General features: G+C 64.1%; 6 protein-coding genes across 13 annotated transcripts in view; 4 read left to right on the forward strand and 2 right to left on the reverse strand.

Moving 5' to 3' along the window:
• ARHGAP39 (Rho GTPase activating protein 39) overlaps window positions 1-2,643 on the forward strand; it is a 57,690-nt gene extending 55,047 nt beyond the window's left edge. For all 3 annotated transcript variants that reach the window (XM_088799223.1, XM_074316522.2, XM_074316523.2), the window contains 3 exons: window positions 299-390; window positions 852-1,021; window positions 1,137-2,643. In XM_088799223.1, coding sequence (XP_088655349.1) covers window positions 299-390; window positions 852-1,021; window positions 1,137-1,331 — 457 coding nt within the window. In that variant the 3' untranslated portion in view covers window positions 1,332-2,643. The remainder of the gene's footprint in view (window positions 1-298; window positions 391-851; window positions 1,022-1,136) is intronic.
• A 636-nt stretch (window positions 2,644-3,279) lies between these two features.
• C6H8orf82 (chromosome 6 C8orf82 homolog) lies at window positions 3,280-6,021 on the forward strand. 2 transcript variants are annotated; one of them, XR_012490724.2, is made up of 4 exons: window positions 3,280-3,575; window positions 4,168-4,216; window positions 4,480-5,357; window positions 5,508-6,021. XR_012490724.2 is itself a non-coding variant. In XM_019717168.3 (3 exons), the coding sequence occupies exons 1-3, from the start codon at window positions 3,414-3,416 to the stop codon at window positions 4,923-4,925; spliced, it is 657 nt and encodes a 218-aa protein (XP_019572727.2). In that variant the 5' UTR covers window positions 3,280-3,413; the 3' UTR covers window positions 4,926-6,021. The 2 variants fall into 2 exon arrangements, 1 of the variants encoding a protein (XP_019572727.2); XM_019717168.3 differs by having other exon boundaries at window positions 4,480-6,021.
• Window positions 5,225-9,858, forward strand: LRRC24 (leucine rich repeat containing 24). The gene is made up of 5 exons (XM_019717125.3): window positions 5,225-5,357; window positions 7,186-7,448; window positions 7,580-7,858; window positions 8,017-8,185; window positions 8,847-9,858. Exons 2-5 carry the CDS (start codon window positions 7,281-7,283, stop codon window positions 9,749-9,751), a joined length of 1,521 nt encoding a protein of 506 aa, XP_019572684.3. The 5' UTR covers window positions 5,225-5,357; window positions 7,186-7,280; the 3' UTR covers window positions 9,752-9,858.
• A 387-nt stretch (window positions 9,859-10,245) lies between these two features.
• Window positions 10,246-14,150, reverse strand: LRRC14 (leucine rich repeat containing 14). 2 transcript variants are annotated; one of them, XM_088799282.1, is made up of 4 exons: window positions 13,760-14,150; window positions 12,234-12,587; window positions 11,446-12,030; window positions 10,246-11,362 (listed from the first exon to the last, which is right to left on the reverse strand). In XM_088799282.1, exons 2-4 carry the CDS (start codon window positions 12,560-12,562, stop codon window positions 10,795-10,797), a joined length of 1,482 nt encoding a protein of 493 aa, XP_088655408.1. In that variant the 5' UTR covers window positions 12,563-12,587; window positions 13,760-14,150; the 3' UTR covers window positions 10,246-10,794. The 2 variants fall into 2 exon arrangements, with proteins under 2 accessions (XP_088655408.1, XP_074172721.1); XM_074316620.2 differs by having other exon boundaries at window positions 13,511-14,058.
• RECQL4 (RecQ like helicase 4) lies at window positions 14,098-20,617 on the forward strand. Its single transcript, XM_074316521.2, has 23 exons — window positions 14,098-14,478; window positions 14,543-14,576; window positions 14,698-14,798; window positions 15,029-15,169; window positions 15,499-16,061; window positions 16,155-16,254; window positions 16,329-16,455; window positions 16,576-16,680; window positions 16,785-16,907; window positions 16,984-17,076; window positions 17,151-17,287; window positions 17,600-17,683; window positions 17,753-17,932; window positions 18,005-18,184; window positions 18,258-18,372; window positions 18,473-18,738; window positions 18,810-19,080; window positions 19,152-19,281; window positions 19,363-19,532; window positions 19,607-19,787; window positions 19,867-20,014; window positions 20,098-20,206; window positions 20,301-20,617. Exons 1-23 carry the CDS (start codon window positions 14,395-14,397, stop codon window positions 20,423-20,425), a joined length of 3,567 nt encoding a protein of 1,188 aa, XP_074172622.2. The 5' UTR covers window positions 14,098-14,394; the 3' UTR covers window positions 20,426-20,617.
• On the reverse strand, window positions 20,442-23,740 carry SLC33A2 (solute carrier family 33 member 2). Of its 4 annotated transcripts, none has more exons than XM_074316594.2 (5): window positions 23,240-23,740; window positions 21,811-23,137; window positions 21,386-21,617; window positions 21,005-21,303; window positions 20,442-20,923 (listed from the first exon to the last, which is right to left on the reverse strand). In XM_074316594.2, exons 2-5 carry the CDS (start codon window positions 22,487-22,489, stop codon window positions 20,442-20,444), a joined length of 1,692 nt encoding a protein of 563 aa, XP_074172695.2. In that variant the 5' UTR covers window positions 22,490-23,137; window positions 23,240-23,740. The 4 variants fall into 4 exon arrangements, with proteins under 4 accessions (XP_074172695.2, XP_074172696.2, XP_019572698.3 ...); XM_019717139.3 differs by having other exon boundaries at window positions 20,690-20,923; window positions 21,005-21,114; window positions 21,179-21,303; window positions 21,386-21,533; window positions 21,811-23,740; XM_019717137.3 differs by having other exon boundaries at window positions 20,690-20,923; window positions 21,005-21,114; window positions 21,179-21,303; window positions 21,811-23,740.
• Between the last annotated feature and the right edge of the window lie 13 nt (window positions 23,741-23,753).

Raw genomic sequence — 23,753 nt, forward strand, 5'->3', positions numbered from 1 at the left:
CAACTCCACTAGTCCTCACCTGTGAGTGGGGATGACGGTCCCTGCCCCATTGGGGGGTGGCACATGGCCAAGTCACCTGCTGTCATGACTTACCTACCCAGGCCTCAGAAGGACAACTGGGGAAACAGGCTGGTGGGTCTGGGCCTCCGTAGCCCTGCAGAGGAATGCATCTGCTTGGGGCAAGGGCCCCAAGACACACTTCCCTGGTGAGAGGGAGGCCACTCAGGTCGGAAGGGGATGAGCAGCCCGGACTGGAGGAACTCGGGTTCCTCCGTGACGCCCGCCCTGTGTTCCGCAGAGTTCCTGGGGACATTGATGAAGTGAACGCCCTGAAACTACAGGTGGACCAGTGGAAGGTTCCTACAGGCCTGGAGGACCCCCACGTCCCTGGTGAGCCCCCACGTCCCTGGTGAGCCCCCAGCTCCCTGGGTAGCAGGAGCAGGCCTGATCCGTATAGTTCAGACGTTCTGTTCCTGGCCTATTTCCAGCACAGACGTACCCCCTGTCCACTGGACAGCCGCCCCCGGGGTCCTCCCTCCATTCTTGCCTACTCACAGCAGCTGCACAGCCCTTCGGAGAAGTCCTTTTGCGCATCAATCCCGGCATAATCCCCCAGGCTTCCAGGAGCAGCCCACGCCCTCAGGTCCAGGAGCTCGCTAGCCTTTGGGCCCGCGCAGCCCACCTTGACCAGAAGGACCCTTTCCAGTCAGGTTCCGGCCACCGGCCGTTCAGGCCGCCTGTTGCCCCTTTCACGCCCTCCGCGCGGTTCAGGCGAGTGCTCCACCGCACCATGTTCTACGCAGGGGTGCCAGGCCCCCGGGCCTGGCTGAACCCCCGTGCTGTGCCCGCAGCGTCGCTGCTGAAGCTGTGGTACCGGGAGCTGGAGGAGCCCCTGATCCCGCACGAGTTCTACGAGCAGTGCATCGCGCACTACGAGAGCCCCGAGGCCGCGGTGGCCGTGGTGCACGCGCTGCCGCGCATCAATCGCCTGGTGCTGTGCTACCTCATCCGCTTTCTCCAGGTGCGCTGCGGGTCCCGCCCAGACTACGCCCCCGCCCCTCGCCCCTCCCACGTCCCACCCAATCCCGGGCACTCCCTACGCCGCGCCCCGGCCCACCATCCGCTGCCCCGCGCAGGTGTTCGTGCAGCCCGCCAACGTGGCCATCACCAAAATGGACGTCAGTAACCTGGCCATGGTGATGGCGCCCAACTGCCTGCGCTGCCGATCGGACGACCCACGTGTCATCTTCGAGAACACTCGCAAGGAGATGTCATTCCTGCGCGTGCTCATCCAGCACCTGGACACCAGCTTCATGGAGGGCGTGCTATAGCACGTGGGCCGAGGGACCGAGGGTGGGGACAGAGCCGAAGCTCGGGTGCGCCCGGGCAGGGGAGCACGCGGGGAGGGGGGAGGGAACGCCCCAGCCGCGGAGGTCGCATGCCAGGCTCCGCCCATGCCCGCCCCAGCCCTGGAACCCCCCCCATCTCCCCCACCCAGGCCTTCGGCCTGAGGGCGCAGCCAGGGCAGAGGGGCTACAGGAAGGGTGCCTCTGGTCCCCCGCCTAGTGGCCAGTTCCATGGGCATTGCCTCCCCAACGCCGGCCGTAGGTCAGCCCCGAGAAAGTGCCTTCTGTTTCCTGGAGCCAAGTGACACTGCCCCTCCCGGGCACCCGAGAGCACACGCCAACCTCCCCAGGGTGAGCTGCCTCCCAAGGGCTCCTGCGCTCAGTCTGGCCCTGGCCTGGGCTCTGCCAGGCTGCCCCTCTCTCCCTCTGCCTCGCGGCCTGCAGCTTCCACCCTCTCCAGCCCCTGCCCTCCCATTCCCCCGCCACCTGTGGCCTCCATCGTAGTCACTGCACAGGAGTTTGGGGGCTCCAGGGCACGGGGCTGTCCTCCACCAGAGCCAGGCCCAGCTGGTCCAGGGCCCGGCGGACTATCTGGGTGGGGAGGGGCCCCCAAACCAAAGTCCTCTGGGGGTCAGGGTTGGGCAGGCATTCTTGGGGCAGGGTGGGGGAGGGGCGAGAGTATTTTTTCTTGGTGTGACTATAAATTCAGAATCTGTCCTGCACCCTAACCCGCCTGTGTATAGACATATAAATAGTGAAAGATATAAGAACTAAATTTGCTAATGACATAGTTTTAACCCAAATGCTATTTATCTCTGAGCCGTACTAGCCCGTCCTCTGTGCAGAGCGAGTTGCTATCTATCATTCCTTTATTTTCTTCTCCACTTTCTTGGCGTCCGACCAAAAACCGAACCTTGCTCCATCCCTACTCAGGAACTGCAGCAGATGAGCGGGAAGGAGCTAAGCTGGGGGGCAAGAGGGTGTCCAGGACTGCCCTTCCTGCAGGCCAGAACTGGGGGGGGGGGGGGTACCTAGACTCTCAGTTTGTACATTTTCCACTTTGGGATTTTGAGTTCCAATTATAAAAGTTAATTTCTCCCCAGTTTTTATATATATATATTTTTTAGAGTTGAGTTTTTATTTATTAAAAAAAGAAAAAAGCCCAGCCGTGCAGAGGCCCCAGGTGACCCTGGGGGTGCGTCCTAGTCAGGTGGTCTCAGGGCCTGGGCCGGGACGGCCTGGCCACAGACTGACAGGTGACAACTCTTTGTGTGAATAAAGTACATATGGAAACTTGCGAGCCATGGTCGCTGCCTGTTTTCTCCCGTAGCTGCAGGAGTCTAGTCGGGGGCTGGGCAGCTTACCACAGTGGGCAATCGGTTGCTGATACGGGCATCTGGATGGCTAGGTCAGGGGAGAATGTGAAAAGCGGCCAGTAGGAGTGGGGAAGGAGAAGGGAGAGGGGCGAAGGTGGGGTGGAGGAAAAGAGCAAGGCTGCTTCCCGAGGTGCTGGGGCCAGGAAGGAGGCTCCAGGTAGGTGCGCAAGGTGCGAGGCCGCTCTGGGCCGTCTGCCGCCACCTGGGGTATCGGATTTGACCCTGATTGCCCGGGGAGGTGGGCTTTTCCTGACTCGCTCTCCCCCCAGCCTGGCATAAGCATCGAGGCAGTATTTATTCACCACTTTATTCACGTAGTTGGACCCGCAACTGCCGCAACGAGCTGTCTGCCCAGCGGATGGGGGAGGAGACAGGCGAGTGCAAGTACCTCGCCGACGTGCGGGTGACCAGCCTCTGAAGGCAGAGGGACAAAGCCCCGTCCCCAGCCCGTCTCCAAGTTCATGAACCCACATGCACCCACGTCTCACGCACTCCGCCGTCAGGTGGCCCTATCCCCAGCCCGACGGCAGGGTGGGCCCCCGGGAATCCGGGAAACGGGCGCGGCCAAGCCGGGGCAAGCTCCACAGCCGTCGCCGGAACCCAAAGTGCAAGGGCTCCACTGCAGAGGGACGCGTGTTCGCGCAACACCGCCGTCACGTGACCCAAAGGCCGCTTCCGGCGCCAGACAAGTATGTGGCCAGCGTGCGGAGCGCTCCGGGCCTGGGCACTGTCCTTGGCGAGGTCCCCCAGGCCCTGGGCCTGCGGTGGGGGCAGGGGCATCTCCTATACTCAGGGCCAGAGCCCCGAGTCCCGCACACGCGAGTACTTTTATTACGTGGATCATCAGGGCCAGGTGGGTTGGGGACGGGGCTGAAGAGGGCCCCTGCGGAGGGGCGGGCCGGAAGAGTGGGCTGGGTCTCCAAGGTAAGTGGACCTGGCTCTGCTGAGCTAGGGGAGCGCTCTGGAGACTGTGGCGCCCATCCGTAGCTCAAGAGGGTTGGTCCCCCCAGCTGTCTACCTTACACACGCCCCGCGCGCTCTGCATCCCCAGTTCTTTCCCCACCCTTCGGCCACCAGCCCTGGGCCGCCCCGCCTGCTTTGGAAGCCCTGGCGGGGGCAACCGTCATTTCTAAAAGAAGCGAGTCAGATAGCCTCCACAGAGGAGGTGGCAATCAGATTATAAACTCAAAAGGAAGGAAGAGGCACGGGAATGGCATGTGGGCACCTCAGTGAAACTGTGCGCGAGGAAGCACAGCCCGGGGTGTGGGGTAGATACGGGCATGTCGGCAGGGCACCCAGGTTTACCTTCTACACGGCTCTCGGCACGATGTGCAGACGAGCAAGGAAAACGAACACTGGTCCGAGCTCAGGCCTACCTGGACCTCCCCGCCTTGGGGCGCTTCCAGCTGGGACTCATGGGCCACGGCCTATCCCTCTGTCTACAGCTTTTCCTGGATGACTCCAAAATGAAGAATTTCATCACCTGTTTCAAAGGTACTATTGCGCCCTCCCCTCACCTTCTTTATCCCTTCCGAGAAGGCCCTGGAGGGCTCCGCTCCCCAACCCCACCCGCAGCAGGGGAATGGGTATCCTAAGCTCAAGAACCTCGCTATCTAGGGGAAACCGGGGCGGCCCTCCGACAGCCGGTGCCGGCCCTTGGCGTGGCCAAGGGCGAGCCGTTTGTCTGGGGGAACAGGGCCCGAGGATCTCGGGCTCCTGGCATTATGAGCGCCCTTGTCCCCCCCTTACTCCCACAGACCCGCAGTTCCTGGTCACCTTCTTCTCCCGTTTGAGACGAAACCGCAGCGGGCGCTACGAGGACTCTTTCCCCTTCCTCTCGCCCTGCGGCAGGGAGCGCAACTTCCTGCGTTGCGAGGACCAGCCAGTGGTCTTCACTCATCTGCTGGCGGCGGGCCCCGGGACCCCGCGCCTCTCCTACTGCGGCGGCGGGGAGGCCCTGGCCGTGCCCTTCGAGCCTGCGCGCCTGCTGCCCCTGGCCGCCAACGGACGCCTCTATCACCCCGCGCCAGAGCGCGCGGGCGGCGTGGGTCTGGTGCGCTCCGCCCTGGCCTTCGAGCTCAGTGCTTGCTTCGAGTACGCCCCCGGCGTGTCCGCACTGCCCTCGCACGTTCGCTGGGAGGGCCGCCGCCTCGCCCTCACCATGGACCTGGCCCCACTGCTTCCCGCTTCCCCGCAGCCCTGAGCGTCAGACGAACGGCTGCGGGCACTCCCGGACCCACCGCCCACCCCGCGATCCCGCCGCTGCTCCGGCATCTCCTGCCCACGTCGTTGCGCACGCGCCACTCGGAGAGCGCGCCGGCCCAGTGCGCGTGCGCAGCTGAGGGCCACCTCAGCCCCGCCTCACCCGGCGCTGTCCGAGGTGCTGCCGCTGCCCGGGCACCTACAGACGGCACGGAGAGGCGGGGTCACGGGCACTTGTACTCCCCACACCCTGGGCCTGGGGCGCCCTCTGGTTCCGTCCGCGCTCAGGACAGAAGACCCGGGCGGCCGGGCAGGAGGCGCGGGCACCCCAGTGCGCGTGCGCGAGGGGCGCCTGCCCCTCCCCCGCCCGGCGCTGCTTGGTCAAACGGGGCGCCGCGGGCTCTGCGGGGGAGCCGCGCCGCGGGAGCGTCAGGTGAGGGGGCGCCCGACCCAAGGTCAGCGAGTGTGGGGGCGGTATCAGGGCACCTTCCTGGGTCTGTGCTCAGCGCGTACCGACAAGGCAGTGCGACCTAGCGGGGACCACGCCCTGCCCTGAATGTTCTGTGACAGACCCGTGTTGCAGGGGACGCCGTGGGGGACCTAGGCACCCGGCTTGGGCCTGGCGCTGCGCCCGAGGGCGACGCATGGCTTCCTCCCTCTCCACTCCATCCCCCTCACAGATGGGCGCCCCGGAGACAGTGACAGCCATCGCTGAAGCCTGTTTGACGCCCCGCCCCCTGCCCCGTCGATTAAGGGGCTATCCGCTGGGTAAAAAGATTTCTGGGCAGGCCTCCCCTGCTCTTCCTGTCTGGGCCCTCATCCCTGCCCAGGCCTGCCTTTTGACACGCACTGGCATCTAGGGGTGTCCTGTGAGCAGCAGCACCCTGAGTCCTGAGGAAGAAGCCAAGCACCTTCTCTACTTGAGAGGCCTGGAGGCTGGGTGGGCGAGTCCCGGGGCAGACCTTTTGCTCAAGGAGTTGGATGCCAAGGGTCCAGAGAAATCCCCCAGCTTCTTGGGGTTCGCACACATCCTGAGACACCTGGGAATTGCCTCTGCCTGGGCCAAAGCTATTCCATTAAAATTTTTGCTGTGCCTACCTCATCTCTAGTGACTTTAAATAATCATGAGTTACACCTTAGGGCGAGATTTAAACAAACACCAAAGTCACTTGGTACCTTTCCCCATGACTCACTAGCGGGGAGACCTGATGAACAGGCAGGTGTTCAGAGTGGGGACCATTTCAGGTGGGGCTTGAGACTGGGTGACAGCACACCCTCAGCCCAGGTCCCCACCTTAAAACTGGATTCATTCTACCTGGTACTAGACCCAGGTCTTCCCATCTCTCTAGGATCACAGTTGCATGTGCATAATCCCCCACACACTACACCTTCCTGCACAGTCCGGAAGAACGTTGAAACTACACTAGGAAACCACTCGGTGGTTCAAGACTCTTCTTTCACACCCCAGCCATTCCAGGGCCCAACCAAGCCCCAAAGACAGGCACTTGTGGGGGGGCCAGCATGAATAACACGCCCATAGCTCCTGAAAGGACTTTCCTATTGTTTGCTTCATTCTCCCAATTCTCTAACAAGTTCCCCGAGAAAAAGCCCTCATTCCAGCCAAGGTGTTCCCTCCTAGCAGGGCAGGGGCTGCACAAAGCTGTGCCTTGATGTGGCTGGTGGCTCCCCTAAGGTCAGTTCTGCCCTTGTCCTCCATCATGTCTCAATAGGTGAATCCTAGGGTGGGGGACAGAGCATGAGCTGTAGGGTAAAAGGACTAGACAACACTGGGTGAAGGTAAGGCAAGGGCAGGGACACTGACAGTGTGGGTCTCAGGCCTTGTCCTGGGAACACAAAAGGGACTTCTGCTCTGGACTCTGTCTTACGAGATCTCGCGCCCAGCCCCGGAGTGGAGTCCACGAACACAAGGAGACATGTCAGCCCAAGCCTGCTCTTTCCCTGCCGACCGGGACCTCACCACCCACATGGTCTCGTCTATATCTTGCACCAGCCTCTGCACCCGATCCCCGCAGTGACTGGTTGCTAGAGGGTAGACGGCCGTGCTGCCCAGACGTCCACGTGCCTGAGCAGGAAGCCTCATACCAGGCAGGGGCGGGGGCAGGAAGAGCAGAGCATTGGCCTGGTTTTGTAAAGGAAACGAACGTTTTATTTATCAGTCTCTTAAACTGATTTGTAAACTTTCAAACATTAGACATGAGGTGAGCCTCCATCCATGCCCTTCCCTGGCTCTCAAACATTAGGGGCAGACTTCAGGAGGCGCACCCCACCCGGGCCGACTATACTGAAGCTGGTGACGAGGCTGCAGCTTCGTGGTCCGCAGCTGGACCCACGGGAGATGGCCCCGGGGCTGCCAGCACTGCTGCTGCTGTCGCTGCTCTCACTGCCTAGTCTCTCGCCCGGCGCCACTGGCTGCCCGGCGGCCTGCCGCTGCTACAGCGCCACGGTGGAGTGCGGGGCCCTGCGGCTTCGCGTCGTCCCGCCTGGAATCCCACCCGGGACGCAGGTGGGCACTGGGAGGGGCCGCCACGACAGGAGGGGTGTGTGTGAACGTCCTGTGGGTGGACGGGGCCCCTACGCTAGAGGGAGACTCCCTCGGTGGCTTGAACAACCGCCCTCCCTCCCTCTGGCCTGCAGACACTATTCCTGCAGGACAACAGCATCGCGCGCCTGGAGCCAGGCATCCTGGCGCCTCTTGCCGCCCTGCGCCATCTCTACCTGCACAACAACAGCCTGCGCGCCCTGGAGCCAGGCGCCTTTGGTGCGCAGTCACGCCTACTGGAGCTGGCACTCACAGGCAACCGGCTACGTGGCTTGCGTGTGGGTGCCTTCTCCGGCCTGGCCCAGCTGCGCATACTCTACCTAGCTGGTAACCAGCTGGTGCAGCTGCTGGATTTCACCTTCCTGCACCTGCCGGTAAGGAGGGAACGGGGAAAAGGGGAGGGGTGTTCCAGTACTACAAAGCTCTGCGGGGCTGTAGTAGTGAAGGGAACAAAAGTCAGCCCACCCTAGCCTGGTAAGGGGACGTGTCCCCCAGGGCCCCTTTTCCTGATGATCTGCTGTCCTTACTTCAGCGACTACAGGAGCTGCACCTGCAGGAAAACAGCATTGAGCTGCTGGAGGACCAGGCCCTGGCTGGGCTCTCATCCCTGGCACTGCTGGACCTCAGCAGGAACCAGCTGGGCACCATTAGTCGTGAGGCCTTGCAGCCCCTGGCCAGCCTGCAGGTCCTGCGACTCACAGGTACCTCTTTCGGGGACAAAGTGTCTCATGCACGTATCTTCCTTGGCCACAGTGGTGGCAGTAGGGAGTAGGCCCAGGTGTGGAGGGGCCTCCGATGACAGTGGCTCTGAGCATTCTGGAGGGCTACACTAGCAGGAACCATGATAGAACCCTGCTAGGCACGGGGGTGCTGGTAGGAGCACAGCTCGGGGACCCTGCGTAAGAAGACAAAAAAGGTAGAAGTCCCTGAACAGACAATACAGAGTTAAGGGCCATGCATACTTTGGGGGCCATCAGAGGGCAGGCAGGCAGAAAGTGGAAAGATGAGACCAGGACTAGGGGCGTGTCCGGGAGACAGCACCTGAAGACAAGGCTGACAGGATTTGCAAGGTTTCAGTGCTGGCGAGATGTCCATGTGGCTACCAGGCTTCCCCCAACATAGTGGGAGAACCTGCAGGGAGAGACTTGGGGCAGCAGCTTCCTTGGAGATGGCTAAAGTGAACTGAACGTGCATCACAGAGCTAAAGGGGGAAGGAAGAGCCTGCCCACACCAGTAGGGTGCAGGGGTCCCCCACTCTGTGGGAGGTGGCAAAGGAGCTCCTGCTCTGGGCAACAGAACCCCAACTTACAGGCTGTGATCTGGGGTCACCTGAGCTACCTGCCCACCACTCTCTGCCCACAGAGAACCCATGGCGCTGTGACTGTGCCCTGCACTGGCTAGGGGCCTGGATCAAGGAGGGAGGCCAGAGGCTGCTCAGTCCCAGGGACAAGGTTATGTGTGCAGAGCCCCCACGCCTGGCACTTCGGAGTCTCCTGGATGTGTCTGGCGGTAGCCTCATCTGCATCCCGCCTTCTGTGCACGTTGAGCCGCTGGAGATGACAGCCCACCTGGGTGAGGATCTGCGGGTTGCCTGCCAGGCTTCAGGCTACCCGCAGCCTTTGGTAACCTGGAGAAAGCTGGCCCAGCCTCGCGAGGGACACCCGCCGGCCCAGGCCCAGCCAGAAGGCGGGGCGCGGGGCCCAGGCGGACACGGGGCCTCCGACACGGGCAGCGGCATGCTGTTCCTCACCAACATCACCCTGGCGCATGCCGGCAAGTACGAGTGCGAGGCCTCCAATGCTGGCGGCGCCGCCCGCGTGCCCTTCCAGCTCCTGGTCAACCTGTCCAGGCAGCAGCAGCTGCAGCTGGCACCGCCGCCGCCCCCAGAGCCCCTGCACGAGGCGGGCAGCATGGCCTTCCGCGCCTTGGGCCTGGCCACGCAGACGACCGTCGTTGCAGCCATCGCGCTCCTCGCCTTCACGGCGCTGCTGCTGGCGACTCTGATTTGCCGCAGGCGCCGCAGGCGGAAAAAGGCGCCGGGGCCACCAGGGGAGGGCGCGCTGTTTGTCAACGACTACTCGGACGGGCCCTGCACCTTCGCGCAGCTCGAGGAACTCCGCGACGAGCGGGGCCACGAGATGTTCGTCATCGATCGCTCCAAGCCGCTCTTCGCCGAGGGTCCGGCCGAGTCGGCCGAGGGAGCTGCGCCGGGTCTCGCACAGGGTCTGCCGCTGCAGCCACCGGCCGCCTACGAGATCCACTGTTGAGGGGCGGGGCGGGGCGGCGAGCGCTGATGACGTAAGCCCCGCGGATTGGCCGGCCGGTGGGCTCGCCTCGCGCACGCTCCGGCGCGGTCAGTAAAGGGTGGAAGCTGCGCAGTGTGCGGCGAACCGTGTGTGGGGTCTGGGGGGTTCCAGGGGTGGAGCGGGACGCGAGCGTCTGTGGACCCCCAGGCTCTGCAGACAGAAACCCTGGGGTGCAAACGGAGGATGGCCAGGGAGGCTGCCGACAGCCCCTCTGAGACCCTCCAGAAAAGACCCCTCCTAGAATCACCCAGAACGATAGCTCTGCAGGGCCTGCCTCTGGCTCCGCAAGCCCCCTGGAGGAGCTTGAGCGCCAGGCTGTGGAAATGCCCAGAAGGGCTGTGCTGCTGGAGGGTCCCCAGCGGGGGAGAAGGGGCAGCAGACCGAAAGACAGCTGTTAGCCAGCAGCCAGTACTTGGGCGACAGCACAGCCAGGATGAGGCACTCTGATCCATTAGGACAGAAAAAGGAGTCACAGATTTAAGTTGCAAACACACTGCACGTTTGTGCCCTAATGACACCCTCTGGCCCCAAAGCATGGCCGACTGAGTCTCCTGGGTGCCAGGGAAGGGAAAACCATGACAAGGCTCCGGACAGAGTGCTTGAGGACCCAACCCTGCTTGAAGCAGGCCCCTGTCCCAACTTCAACCCCAGAACAGTCTCCCTCGAGAAAACACCCTCCCTCAGCTCAGAACTGAGAACCCGGGAACAAATCTGAAGAGAGGGCCAGGGTACCGGAGGGCAACCAAACTAAGCAGGGCTATGCAGGCCTGGAATCCGGAGCCCAGGGCCACAGACGGCCTGCCAGTCAGGGGAGCAGGTGCAGGGCAAGCTGCACAGGACACTGCAGAAAGCACACGAAGGTGGTCAAGGTGCACCCAGGAACAAGGAAAGGAGAGACCAGTGCCTTCGTGTCAGGGTCCCAGCCGAGGCTCTGCCTACCCAAGGGGGGGCCCTCCAGCAGCCCTGGCCCCCGGGACAGCCTGTTTCTCACCCATAGCCCGAGGTCACAGGCTGAAGTAGTCTGCAGCCAGGCGCCCGTAGATGTCCGTGGTCCAGAGCACATGCGCACGGCCTGAGGTCAGCAGCAACTGGTGCAACTCGGCCTCCACACGGGCGAACTTCTCCTCGTTGATGGAGGCCTCCAGCAGGACGGAGGCAGGTGGCGGCCAGGGCAGCCCCTCGTAACAGTCCACAGGGAAGGGGTGCACGACGGTGCGCAGCTCCGCCTGGGCTGCCGAGTCCCGCAGGAGCTCCTTGAGGCCCGCCATGGACAGTGGGTTGCCGTATAGACCGAGGTAGCGGAGGCTGGCGCAGCGGGTCAGCACAGGGAGTGTGGACAACAGCTGGGTGTCGGCGAGCTGGCACTCGGTCAGCTCGAGGTGCAGCAGTGTAGCTGCTGCCGCCTGCAGCAGACCCTGGAAGGGCTCCAGCTGGCTGCCAGACAGGTCGTTGCCACTCAGGTCCAGCTTCTTAAGGTGGACAGCATGGGGGCTGCGTGCCAGGAAGCGCAGGTCCTCAGGCAGCAGAGCGCAGAAGGCCAGCTCCAGGCTCTCCAGCGGGCTCTGCAGGGTGCTGCAGGGGAGATGGGGTCACAGACGGGAAGGGCCAGGGGCAGGTCTGGGGAGAGGGGCAGAGCAGCAGTGGGTCCCGCCCACCTGAGCAGTTGGTCCAGCCGTCCGGAGAGGAGAGAGGAGCCCATGCTGAGCTCCCGCAGGCGGGTGAAGCGGCCCATCTGGGCCAGGAAGTAGCGGAAGTTGTCCTCACCATCCACGGAGGGCTGCCGCGAGTCCCCATGCACGTAATGCAGCCGCAGGCTGGCCAAGTGCTGAAAGCGGGCCACATGCGGGATGATGACAGACAGGCCGCGCAGGCCCAAGTTGTTGAAGCGCAGGTCCACGCGGCGCAGGCAGCCCGCGTCCAGGAGCTGCAGCAGGGCCACGGTATTGCGCATGGGCAGGTCCTCCGCGCGCAGGTCCCGGCAGCACAGCCGCAGCGGGCTGCCCACGCTGCTGCGGAGCGCCTCCCGCAGGAACGCGTAAGACGCCCGGTTCACCCGCAGGTCCACACGAACCTCCACAGGCATGGAGGCCAGCCCGGGCTCCACAGCGCCACCCTGCTGCTGTGCGATGCACGTGCGAGCCACGGCTGCGGTGCAGTCCCACATGCTCATGGTGCCGGGGTCCTGCTCCACACCGTCATCCAGGAGGCCTGTCAGGTCCAGCACCCGCAGTGCATGCTTCCTGGGAGCACAAATGGGCTGAGGCAGGTGAAGAGCGGGCAGAGCCCACACCCACTACCAGCCACCTTGGCACAGAAGCAACATCCCTCTTCCTGCACTGAGCTCTGACACCACCCTAGAAATTCTCAGGGGACCCTGTTTGCACCACCACCACCACCACCATCCTCGTCCCCCAGGCCTGAGGGCTCCTCAGTGAGCTCATACCTGCAGAGGGACTGCGTGCCAGTCTCAGTTTCTGGGGTGTGGAGCCGGGCTGTGAGCCCCAGGATCACGGCTTGCATGCTCTCTGTGCTGGGCCGCTCCTGCAGCAGGGCCCGGCTGCAGTGCGTACACTCCTGCAGCAGCTGCTGGAAGCTGAGCAGTGGGAAGGGCCACGTGTGCACCAGCTCGCGCAGCACGACAGTCTTCTTGTCCATGAAGGCCACCTTGAACAGCAGTGGGAAGAGCTCGCGTGGCAGCAGGGGCAGCGCCTGGCAGGCAGCTGGCTGGCACTGCAGCACCTGCCGTGTGCTCAGGAACACAAGTGTGTGCATGGCGCTGGGCCAGGCACGAGGCCACCTGCAGGGAAGGGACCTTCAGCGGGAAGGACAGACACCAGGCCACCATCTGGCCACAGACCCCTCTACACACTGGTGGTGGGACAGCCCAGTACAGCGGCTGCCACTGCTCTGAAGAGCAAGTGCTAGATGTCTAGCAATGGCTTGGGCGGAGTGGAAACAGGGACAAGGCCACCCCCTAGTTCCCACCCTCCAGAAGCATCGGAGCCTCTTGGGGGAAACAAAGCCATGAGAGCAGCACACGATAGCATGGCAGCAGAGGACCAGCCCCCCGGGACGTGCTTTTGATGGCTGATGCTCTGCACTGCCCCCCATCTTACACCTCGTGCCTCCCGAGTCACAAAGCGGCTTATTAGAGATCCTCTCTTCCTCAAAAGTAGAATAAGGTTCCAGTCCCTCCCCCCACAGGCACTAGGGGAGGGGATACCGGGAAGGGGGCTGGAAGCTGCATGGCAAGTTCCCTCCCCTGCCCTCCTCAGAGGCTCTTGCAGGCCGGCGGCCCCTGGATCCCATGCAGCACTGCAGAGAGTGGGTGGGAGCACAAATCCACCTTAACACCAGGGCAGGTAAAAAGGACCAGGACCCAGGGACAGAGCCCACATGGCCTGAATAACCCAAGCCCTCAACATGAGCCCCAGTCCTAACTACTACGTCCAGCAGCGTTGCCAAGCATAGAGACAGAAAGAGAGAAAACAACCCTCACCCACTGAAGGCCTTGTCACCTGTCTAAATATCTCCTTCCTCCCTGAAGAACCATGTTGAGAAACCAAGTTTCAAACCCATGGGTTCAGAAGACCCCAAGGCAGAGACTGCTCAGATGGTTAGAAGCAGCTGCCAATGGGGCATCCAAGCTGAGAAAGGGAACACAGATTACCCGGTGTCAACTCTGCTGATTTCAGCACCAGCAAGAGTTAGGCGACTTACTGTGCGCCAGGCACCTCATCCCCAAAACTGCCTCCCGGTCATCCTCCTGAAAACAGATTAGAAAACTAAGACCTAGACCTTCCCCGACTAGAGTCGCAGCCTGGGTGACGAGCTCAGGGTAGCGGGCAGTCTGGCCCCAGTCCTCACACACAACATTAAGCCCTTAGAGCACCGGTTCCTGAGAAGCCCCGGACGCCAAGCCTCGGCCTCGCTCTGCCTGGGGACAAATCTCGCGAGGACGATTCATACCTCGCTGTGACAAGACAGACCAACCGAGCACCTGTCACGAGAGGAAACGAAAGCAGCCAGTGTGGTCACTGGGGGAGGAGCCTCGGTGCGGTGGCCGCCGCCCCCTGCCGCCGGCCCGCGGCTCCCTGCGTTGCCGAAGACGCCCCCGCACGGCTCCTCCAGGCTCCCAGCCGCGGGAGGCACTCAATCCGAAGACCTCTGCCACCCAGTGAGTCGCCTCCCCCCGGGCACGAGGCCGCTCAGCCGGCGATCCGGGTCCTTCCCCGCCCCACAGCTACACCGCCCGGGCTCTCGGCAGGGTCAAGAGTTCGCGCCGCCCCGCTCCATCCCCGGCAGGAAGCCCGCGCTCACCCGGGGGCCTCCTTCCCCCGCAGCCGCCTCCACCGCCGACGGCCCCGCCTTGCCGTCCGCCGCGCCCCGCCCAGCGCCGCCGCGCGCCGCGCGCCGCGATGACGTTTCACCCCCAATTGGCTGCCCCGCCAGGGCCCGGCTGATTGGTTGTCCCAGCCTGGCGGCCGCAGCGACGCCCCGCCTCCAACTGCGCTGAGTGCCCCCATTGGCTGGCGGCCGGCGTGACCCTCGCGGCGGGAGATTCACGGGGCGCGGGCGCGAAGCCCGTCGGACGGGCGCGCACCATGGAACGGCTGCGGGACGTGCGGTTGCAGCTGCAGGCGTGGGAACGCGCGTTCCGGCGGCTGCACGGGCGGCGGCCGGGCCAGGTGCGGGCTGCTCGGGGGGCGGGGGTTGAGGGTGCGGATCCCGGCTGACGCGTTCCCTTCACAGGAGGACGTGGAGTCGGCGCCCGAGGAGACCCGCGGTGAGCGCGCGGGCGCTGGGCGGAGAGAGCGGCGGGGGGACCAGGAGCAGGGCCGGAGGAGTGAGGGAGCCGAGCGGGACCCACCCGACCCCCGAATCCTGACCCCTGATCCCGCCCCTAGCGCTCTACCGGAAGTACCGCGCCCTGAAGGAGACCCTGGGCCAGGCCGGCGGCTTTGGGCCCTGCGGCACCGTGCAGTCGTTTCCGGCGGCAGCGGAGGAGGTACCCGGGCCCCGATACCCCAACCCTCCTGTTTAGCTTCCTCCTGTATGGCAGAGCCAAGAGGAGTCGTGGCCAAGCCTCGGTGGAGCATTGAACCTGGGGGAAGGACTGCACGGGGTAAAGGAGGGCCAGGCCGCCCTCCAGGTGTCCGAGGGGCTGGGGAGAGGTGCTGAAGATCCCTCTGCTCCACACCAGCCTTTGCCTGGTCTGAGCCCCCTCTTCTCCTGCAGGTGCCGGAGCCTAGCTGCTGGGGGTCCCACCTGAATCGGGCTGCAACCCTGAGTCGCCATCCTGCTCCAGGGCCAAGTCCTCAGGTGTCTGGGCAGGACTACGGGGAGAGGCTTAAGGCCAATTTAAAGAGCACCCCGCAGGTGAGGGGTAAGGGCCGGGTTGGTGGTTCAGCCTGGATCCAGTACTGCCTTCAGCCCAGGTTCAGGATCTCCAGCCACCCCTTCTTGTCAGTCTCTCTGCACATGCACATGCTTGCGTTAGCCCACACGTGTGCTTCCAGCATTAAGCAGGGCACAACTTCTGAAAAGGGTTCAGAGCAGTCTCTGCTTTCCGCTTCCTTTCTCTTCCAGCCTCACGCTTCTCACCTTACCTCACTGTTTAGGGGAGGGGACTCAGGGAGGTTTCAGAGTCTGGGTCTGCCCAGGGCCTGAGTTCCTGCTTGCTGGTTTGTCTGTCCTCCCCCTCGCAGGCTGGGCCAGCACTGAGTCGCACACCCCGGCCTTCACGAAGACCCTCCCCAAAGATGCCTTCCCTGGGGCGACCAGGTGCAGGGACTGCCACCATCTCTCCAGAAGAAGTCAGTGAGGGGCTCCCCCAGCCTCCTAGGCCCCAGCTGAGGCAAGGCCGGCTGCAGCAGCTGCGGGCATCCCTCAGCCTGCGGCTGGGCTCCCTAGACCCTGGCTGGCTGCAGCGATGTGACAGTGGGACATTAGAGGCCTGCCAACCCATTGTGGGTGCAGAGGAGCCACAGCCTCTGACTTCAGGTGTCCCGGGTGTTCTTGGTCCCAGCACTGGCCTTGAGGCACCTTTACAGGGTTCAGAGGCTCCGGAGTCAGTGCAGGGAGCCGTAGCCTGTGCAGGGAGCCCCCCCTATGGCAACAGTCAAGGCAAGAAGCGGAGCCGGCGTGGGGAACTAGAGGGGAGCCCTGCCCCGGCCCAAGAGGACAGCAGCCAACTGGGACCCCTGCCTGAGGGCCCTGGGGATACGGCACTTGTGCAGGCACAGCCCCCCAGCGGCCTTGCCGTCTCCAGGTACCACAGCCTCAGCCTCCCAGCAAGGTTGCCTTGAGTTGGGCCAGGGCAGGGAGGGCTTTGGTCACGTCCCCACCTGTGTGTACCTTCTAGGCCAGCTGCTTGGGACAGAGGTAATTACGTTCGGCTCAACATGAAGCAGAAACGCTATGTGCGGGGCCCGGTCCTGCGTGGCAGGCTTCTCCGCAAGCAGGTGAGATGGTGGCAGGTGCGTCCCTCACCCCTCCCAGGTCTGGCCTTGTGACACTGCTTTGTGCCCTCCCCCAGGTGTGGAAGCAGAAGTGGCAGAAAAAACAGGAATGTTTTAGGGGTGGTCAGCCCAGAACCACAGTCAAGGATTCTTGTTTCCAGTGTGGGCAACTCGGCCACTGGGCATCCCAGTGCCCCCTGCCAGGTGAGCCCTCAGCCCTGGGTAGTGGGTTGGGCGGACACTGCTTAAAGGTGTTGTGTTCTTTGGGATGGGGACCGTGAGGCTTCAGCAAAAGGCCCCACTAACTCCCTACTCCTGGCCCAGAACCTACCCTGGCCCCCCAGAAGGATGGAGACAGGGACAAGCAAAGCCTGCCCATGTTGGAGGAAATAGCTCAGAGGACGGACACTGCCCACTGCGAGCTGCCTGGTGAGTGGAGGGGTGGAGGAGAGGTGGCCAGCGGCCTTCTTGCTGGAATGATGCCAGCCCAGCCTGGAGCTCCCACACCACCCTCTCCTGCCTGCTCCCAGCAGGTGAGGAAAACACAGAACCTGCTCAACCTGAATTGCTGGTGCCTGTGGAGCAGCCTGTGCCACCTTGCCCGCCCCTAGCTGTGCCACCACTCTACCTGCCAGGGCCCTCAGGGCAGGTGGCAAGTAAGGAGACACCTATCAGCCTTTCCTAAGGGGTGGGGTGACTCGGGGCCATCCTGACCAACCTCTGTGTCCACAGAGACGCCAGCTGAGGTGTTGCAGGCCCTGGAGCAGCTGGGCCACCGAGCCTTCCGCCCCGGACAGGAGTGCACAGTCATGCGCATCCTGTCTGGTGAGCGTCGCTGCCGGGGGTGGGGGGGTAAGGCGGGGCCACAGAGCGGCGATGCTGACCTCAGTCCCACCTAGGGATGTCCACGCTGCTGGTGCTGCCCACGGGTGCTGGCAAGTCCCTGTGTTATCAGCTCCCTGCGCTACTGTACGCCCGGCGAAGCCCCTGCCTCACACTGGTCATCTCTCCTCTTGTCTCACTCATGGACGACCAGGTGTGTGGACAGGACCCTCGGCACAGGTGGAAAGCAGGAATAGGCACCCATGAGGGCAGCGGGGATGTGGCTGGCCAGACTCTGGTCCTCCCCGAAGAGGAGCAGCACTGGGAGGGGGACTCCCCCAGTGGGTCCTGTCTGCTCCCCTTGCTCCTGGGCCCAGGCCCACAGGTGGTTCAGCTCTCAGGGCTGGGGTCCAGGATTTGGGGGCCTGGGTCGACGCGGCGGTAGCCGTCGCGCTGAGCAACTTGGACAGGCATTTGGGGAAGGGCCATGCCAGGTGGCCTGCAACAGGTTTTGCTGTATCTGCAGGTGTCCGGCCTGCCAACCGGCCTGAAGGCAGTGTGTGTGCACTCAGGCCTGACCAGGAAGCAGAGGGACTCGGCCCTGCAGAAGGTGAGGGGCCTCCTGGGGTGGGGTGGCGGGCGGGCCCCTGGGCTGTGGTCCTGACCTTGCCATCCCCAGGCTCGCACAGCCCAGGTGCATGTGCTAATGCTGTCGCCCGAAGCTCTGGTTGGGGCTGGGGCAGGAGGCCCTGCCTGCCTCGCTCGGCTGCCCCCGGTCCCTTTTGTCTGCATCGACGAAGCCCACTGCCTCTCCCAGTGGTCCCACAACTTCCGGCCCTGCTACCTGCGTGTCTGCAAGGTGAGCCTGGTCCAGGGCACTGTGGCACAGGCCAGGGAGGTAGGCAGCATCCTCACTGCCCCTCGCACACAGGTGCTGCGGGAACAGCTGGGCGTGCGCTGCTTCCTGGGTCTCACGGCCACGGCCACTCACAGCACTGCCCTGGAAGTGGCCCAGCACCTGGGCATAGCCGCGGAGGCTGTTCTCAGAGGATCCGTCACCATCCCCACCAACCTGCACCTCTCTGTGTCCATGGACAGAGACCCAGACCAGGTAAGTGTACACACCTGGGCCTGCCAGAGGCCCTGCCTCCCGATTGCCCACACTGACCATTGTCTCCCTCCAGGCTTTGGTGACACTGCTGCAGAGTGACCGTTTTCGCACCCTGGATTCTGTCATCATCTATTGCAACAGACGACAGGACACTGAACGTATTTCTGCTCTGCTCCGCACCTGCTTGCGTGAGGCCTGGGCCTGGTGGTGGGGGCCAGGAAGTGGGGGCGTGGCTATGCCCCAGACCCGCCCTGAGGCTCTGCCCCCACTGGTTCTCTTTCCCTGCAGGGCACGGCGCCCAGGAGGCCTTGGTGGAAGCCTACCACGCAGGCATGTGCAGCCAGGAGCGGCGGCGGGTGCACAGGGCATTCATGGAGGGCCAGCTGAGGGTGGTGGTGGCCACGGTGGCCTTCGGGATGGGGCTTGATCGGCCAGACGTGCGGGCTGTGCTGCACCTAGGTCTGCCCCCGAGCTTTGAGAGCTACGTGCAGGCCGTGGGCCGTGCCGGGCGTGACGGGCAGCCTGCACACTGCCACCTGTTCCTGCAGCCTCAGGTGTGTGCCCGCCCCGCCCAGCTCCCCCGTCCTCTAGGGCCAGGCCGGGCGCTCACGGCTGTCTTATTCAGGGCGAGGACCTGAGGGAGCTGCGCAGGCACGTGCACGCCCACGCCACTGATTTCCTGGCTGTGAAGAAGCTGGTGCAGCGTGTGTTCCCTCCCTGCGCCTGCTCCCAGCAGATCTCGGAGCAGGCGGGAGGTGGGAACCCGCAGAGGTGCTCCATGAAGTCCCCGCAGGAGGCCCAGCAACCCAGCCGAGAGCACACAGCCCGGTGCCCAGGCCACGAGCGGGTGCTCCCCGTGCAGCCAACAGTGCAGGCCCTAGACATGACTGAGGAAGGTGAGAATCCCAGAGGGTATTGATGGGGGCATCCCACATCCCACGTCCCCTGAACCCTGTTCTGGTCCCAGCTATTGAGACCCTGCTGTGCTACCTGGAGCTGCACCCAGAGCGCTGGCTGGAGCTGCTGCCACCCACCTACACCCACTGCCATCTGCGCTGCCCTGGGGGCCCCACCCAGCTCCAGGCCCTGGCCCGCAGGTGAGCACGCATCCTACCCCAGGCTGGGGACAGGGACAGAAGCCCTGGGCTGCCAGTCACTTGTCCCTTTCCCTGGCATAGGTGTCCCCCCCTGGCTGTGTACTTGGCCCAGCAGCCGCCTGAGAACACAGGTCGGGGAAGCAGCATAGTGGAGTTGGACATGGCTGAGCTGGTGGATTCTCGGGGCTGGGAGCTGGCACCTGTGAGACGGGCCCTCCAACAGCTGCAGTGGGACCGGGAGCCCAGGACAGGTGCGCCCGCCCCCACCCTACGTGCCACCGCCTGCCCATCCACCCTTCTGCCCACCTGACATGCTCTCTGGCAGGTGTGCATCGGGGTTCGGGGGTGCTGGTGGAGTTCAGGGAGCTGGCCTTCCACCTGCGCAGCCCCGGGGACCTGACAGCCCAGGACAAGGACCAGATCTGCGATTTCCTGTACAGCCGTGTGCAGGCCCGAGAGCGCGAGGGCCTGGCCCGCCTGCGCCGCGTCTCCCAGGCCTTCCACAGGTGCAGGGGGCGCAGCATGGCCTGGGGTCCCTCGTCCCCTCTGGGGCAACTCGCAGTTCTGACTGTTCATTCTCCACAGTGTCGCCTTCCCCAGCTGCGGGCCGTGCTTGGAGCACCCGGACGAGGAGCGCAGTGCCAGCCTCAAGGCTCTGCTTGGCCACTACTTCCAGGAGGAGGGGCCAGGGGAAATGGAGGACCAGCAGGACCCAGAGCCGGGGCAGGCCACGGTGCGTGCCAGCCCTGCGGGGGCGGCAGAGGGCCTGGGCCATGAAGCTCAGTTCCGCCTGACTGCACCCCTCCCCACATGTAGTTCCAGGACTGGGAGCCCCAGATCCGCAGGGACATCCGTCACTTCCTGTCCTTGTGGCCAGAGCAGCGGTTCTCAGGCAGGGCCGTGGCCCGCGTCTTCCACGGCATTGGTGAGGATGGGAGGCTCAGCCCCGACTGGTGTTGCTGGGTGCCCGCTGGGTGCCAGGCGACGGTCCTCAGGCACTGGTCTCTGTTTCCCTGCAGGAAGCCCCTGCTACCCAGCCCAGGTGTACGGGCGGGACCAGCGTTTCTGGAGGAGGTACCTGCACCTCAGCTTCCACGCCCTGCAGCGCCTGGCCACCGAGGAGGTCCTGCTGGTGGCTCACTGACTGCCCTGCCCCCACGTCACAGGCATGAGCAGGGCTGCATCACAGTGGACAGCGTCAGGTGCAGCTGCTTATCGAGGCAAAGACAAAGGGGCGACTGATGGCCAGGACAGTGAACCACCCTGGCAAAGCCCACCGCCAGGAATGTGGGGATGTGGAGGCCCCAAAATGCAGAATAAAAGATGCTTAACTTGTTTTTAGGGACCCTCCTTTCCAGTGGAGCAGTGCCCACAGCCTGAGACACCACATGTCCCAAACAGACACAGCTAGGCCACTCTCGCTTGGCTTTATTGACCAGTCTAGCCGCCCAGCTCAGGCCAGGGTGCTGGAGGCCAGGGTGTTGGGCGCCAGGCCCAGGTACATGATGGGCGTGGCTGAGAGAGCAAGGAAGAAGGAGAAGCAGAGGGGCAGCCCCAGGCTGTCGGCCAGGGCTCCCGCCAGCGTGCTCAGCATCAGCTTCCCCAGCAGCTCCAGTGTGGCCAGGAGGCTGTAGTGTGTGGCCTGGGGTGAGGAGAGCAAACAGGTCAGGACCTGCTGGAAGCCCAGCCCTGCAGCCCCTGGCGTCCCAGCCCCACCGCTCACCTGCAGGGCACTGGGTGCCAGCTGGCTGCAACGCATCATCAGTGTGAAGGTGGCAGTCGTGACCAGGCCACCCAGGAAGTGCTGCAGGCACAGGCTCAACAAGGCTGCCCCTGTGGGGACTGAGGTCAGCAGGGCGCAAGGCCTGTGCTCCTCTCCCCATGGCCAGCCCCTCACCTCTCAGAACTGTGCCAGGGCCCAGCCTGGCCCCTGGGGTGTCCAGGTAGAAGAGTAGGGTAGTCTGGCAGGCCAGGCCCCCGAGACGGAACCGGAGCACTGACCTCAGCAGGGGCAACAGCTGCCTGGGGTGGGGAGACGGCAGGTCAGGGTGTGGGGCAGATCAGGTGCTGAGCAGGTGGGCCGGGCAGGCTCAGGAAGGCTCACCAGTGCTTGGCCAGCAGGGCCCCGCCCAGGGACGAGCCAGCAATGGAGCAGGCCACAGTGCCCACACCGTTCCACAGCCCCAGCTCCGGGGTGGAGAAGCCCTGGTCCAGCAAGACGAGTGGGAACAGGCTGCCAGCACCCTGCTCACCTGTTGGGAGAACGTGAGCAGCGCAGCCCTCCTGCCTCCGCCTGGGGCCTCCTGCTCCCCAACCAGGCCACTGCCCTGCCTGTCCTGAGAGACAGCGTTAAGGGCGTCAACCAAGCGCGGGGATGTGGCTGGAGCTCAGACTGAGCGAGGAGCTAGAGCTGGAGGACAAGGAGCAAGGTCCCGAGGCAGAGCCAGGCTGGGCTCCAGCCTGCAGATCATACCCCAGGAAGAGGGCAGACCCCCCCCTGCTGTTGCCTAACTCAAAAGCCTCACTCACCAAGCTTGTAAGTGATCACGAAGCCTGCTGTCCACAGGGTCCCAGACACAGCCAACAAGTCTCCAAGGTGCAGGGTGTGGGGGGATGGTTCTGAGGGCGGAGGCTTGGGAAGCTGTTGCAAGGCAGGCGCTGCCCAGGCCAGGACAGCAGCCAGCCAGTAGGTGGCAGCCAGGAGCAGAAAGAGCAGGGACCAGGAGAGGGCCGGCACTAGAGCCAGCAGCCCTCCCCCTGCCACCACCGCCCCCAGCTTGTAAGCGACCACCTGCACGGTGTTACCAGGCCCCAGCTCAGCGGGCTCCAGGAGCTGCACGGCCAGCGTGTCCAGCGCTACATCCTGCACGGCTGCACCCAGGTTCAGCAACAGAAGCAGCCCCGCCACGGTGACAGGCAGCCCGGCCTGGCCAGCTTCAACAGGAGGCAGGGCTGCCAGCAGCCCACACACCAGGCCCAGGGCAGCTGTGCTGAGCGTCAGCCAGGCCCTCGGGGAGCCCCGCGTGTCCACCAGTGGGGCCCACACCAACTTGAACAGCCACGGCGCGTACAGCACCTTGGCCAGGCCCACACGTGTCAGGGAGAGGCCACCAGCTCGCAGCAGCATGGGCAGCAGACCAGACTGCAACCCGTAGGGCAGGCCCTGCACCAGGTAGAGGCCGGCCAGTGGCAGCAGCTTCCGGCGCATGGCCAGCTCTCCGGCTCGGCCCGGGCCCAGGCTCTGGTAGCCGGAGCTGAAATCAATGCGGGGCCTGGGGTGGGATCGGAAGTGGCACCCAGTCGGGGCAGAGCGGTTCCACGTGTGGTCTGGTCCGGTCAGGGTGAGGTCAGGGATCACACAGCAGCATGGCCTTTGGACTGTACCAGGCGGGGTTAGGGTTGTACTGGCTGGCGTCCGCACTCGCGCCCTCGGATCCCGGGGGCGCTAGTCCTCCGCAGGACCGCAGGCCGCCCTCAGCTGCCGGCACCGCTCAGCGGAGTGCGCGGGGCCATAGAGCACCCGAGCGGGCCAGAGCGCCGGCAGTCCTCGGGCGCCCCCGGTGGCCTACCTGGGTGCTGCCGGTGAATCGCAGGCCGGAGTGCTTCGCGGGGTCGCCATGGGCTGTGGTGCCAGGGAGGGCTGGCCTCGAACACAGGAAGTGGCCACCCGGGACCCGTATTGCTCCCTCCCTGGGTTATCAGATCCGGCCCCCAGACCACCTGGACCTAGACCCTAACTCTCCAGAAGCGCTTCCTGGCCAGACAGGCCCTGCCAAGAGAGGCCTATCCAAAGGGAAGCTGAATGTGGGGTCTCCTGCGGCCCGTCCTGTCCAGAGCTGTGCCCGTGGGGCATAGCCTGTGGGTGAGAACGAACTCCTGAGTGGAGAAAGCTGCTGGAGCCTCCGCCAGCACTGTCTCCAAGGCTGGGTCCTTAAAACTGCTCCAACCCTGTGCCCACCTGCAGGCATTTGATCCAATGACTCCTTCAGCTGTGCCGCAGCCACGGTTTCCTGTCATTCCTACAATGTGGAGGCCCAAGTCTATAAAATGGGGACTAACCTGCCTACCTCCACGGATCATTTGTGCACTGACCCACAACAGTGTCTGGCGTGCGCACAGTAGGTGCTCATCTGTTTTCCAGGGGCAAGGACATAGGGCTGACCACCTGCCCTGCCTGGGGCCTCCAGTCCGGCTCTCTCCAGCCTCTACCTGCTCTTCTCCCACACTTGCCCTCGGTGCTCCAGATTGGGGGGGGGGGGGGCCTCTCCTCCCTGGCCCCAGCCCAAGGGCTACGTTTGCACTGGGATGTCACACACACACACTACACTTCAAACAACACAGACAGAGCAAGACCCACTTGTCCTGTTCCCCTCCCTGCTCTTGGTGGGACTGCACCAGCAAGGGCCCCAGATAGCAGTTAGGAGAACCAAGATTTCATGCTTGAGCCCACGGAAGGTGCGCTGGAACTGGAG

Source organism: Rhinolophus sinicus, chromosome 6 (assembly GCF_057876585.1).
Source record: "Rhinolophus sinicus isolate RSI-liver-muscle chromosome 6, RSI-T2T, whole genome shotgun sequence".
Classification (NCBI taxonomy): Eukaryota; Metazoa; Chordata; class Mammalia; order Chiroptera; family Rhinolophidae; genus Rhinolophus; species Rhinolophus sinicus.

Excerpts from the sequence above, each read along its gene's own strand:
- C6H8orf82 (XM_019717168.3), top strand. The coding sequence starts at position 3,414 with ATGTGGCCAGCGTGCGGAGCGCTCCGGGCCTGGGCACTGTCCTTGGCG. Across the intron at positions 3,576-4,167 it reads ACGTGGATCATCAGGGCCAG|CTTTTCCTGGATGACTCCAA; the intron begins GTGGGTTGGGGA and ends CTCTGTCTACAG. Across the intron at positions 4,217-4,479 it reads TTTCATCACCTGTTTCAAAG|ACCCGCAGTTCCTGGTCACC; the intron begins GTACTATTGCGC and ends TTACTCCCACAG.
- LRRC14 (XM_088799282.1), bottom strand. The coding sequence starts at position 12,562 with ATGCACACACTTGTGTTCCTGAGCACACGGCAGGTGCTGCAGTGCCAG. Across the intron at positions 12,031-12,233 it reads GGCACGCAGTCCCTCTGCAG|GAAGCATGCACTGCGGGTGC; the intron begins GTATGAGCTCAC and ends TTGTGCTCCCAG. Across the intron at positions 11,363-11,445 it reads CGGCTGGACCAACTGCTCAG|CACCCTGCAGAGCCCGCTGG; the intron begins GTGGGCGGGACC and ends TCTCCCCTGCAG.
- LRRC24 (XM_019717125.3), top strand. The coding sequence starts at position 7,281 with ATGGCCCCGGGGCTGCCAGCACTGCTGCTGCTGTCGCTGCTCTCACTG. Across the intron at positions 7,859-8,016 it reads TCACCTTCCTGCACCTGCCG|CGACTACAGGAGCTGCACCT; the intron begins GTAAGGAGGGAA and ends TCCTTACTTCAG. Across the intron at positions 8,186-8,846 it reads GCAGGTCCTGCGACTCACAG|AGAACCCATGGCGCTGTGAC; the intron begins GTACCTCTTTCG and ends CTCTGCCCACAG.
- SLC33A2 (XM_074316594.2), bottom strand. The coding sequence starts at position 22,489 with ATGCGCCGGAAGCTGCTGCCACTGGCCGGCCTCTACCTGGTGCAGGGC. Across the intron at positions 21,618-21,810 it reads CGTGATCACTTACAAGCTTG|GACAGGCAGGGCAGTGGCCT; the intron begins GTGAGTGAGGCT and ends GCTGTCTCTCAG. Across the intron at positions 20,924-21,004 it reads TGGCACCCAGTGCCCTGCAG|GCCACACACTACAGCCTCCT; the intron begins GTGAGCGGTGGG and ends TCCTCACCCCAG.
- RECQL4 (XM_074316521.2), top strand. The coding sequence starts at position 14,395 with ATGGAACGGCTGCGGGACGTGCGGTTGCAGCTGCAGGCGTGGGAACGC. Across the intron at positions 16,908-16,983 it reads GCCCTCAGGGCAGGTGGCAA|AGACGCCAGCTGAGGTGTTG; the intron begins GTAAGGAGACAC and ends CTGTGTCCACAG. Across the intron at positions 18,739-18,809 it reads ACCTGTTCCTGCAGCCTCAG|GGCGAGGACCTGAGGGAGCT; the intron begins GTGTGTGCCCGC and ends TGTCTTATTCAG.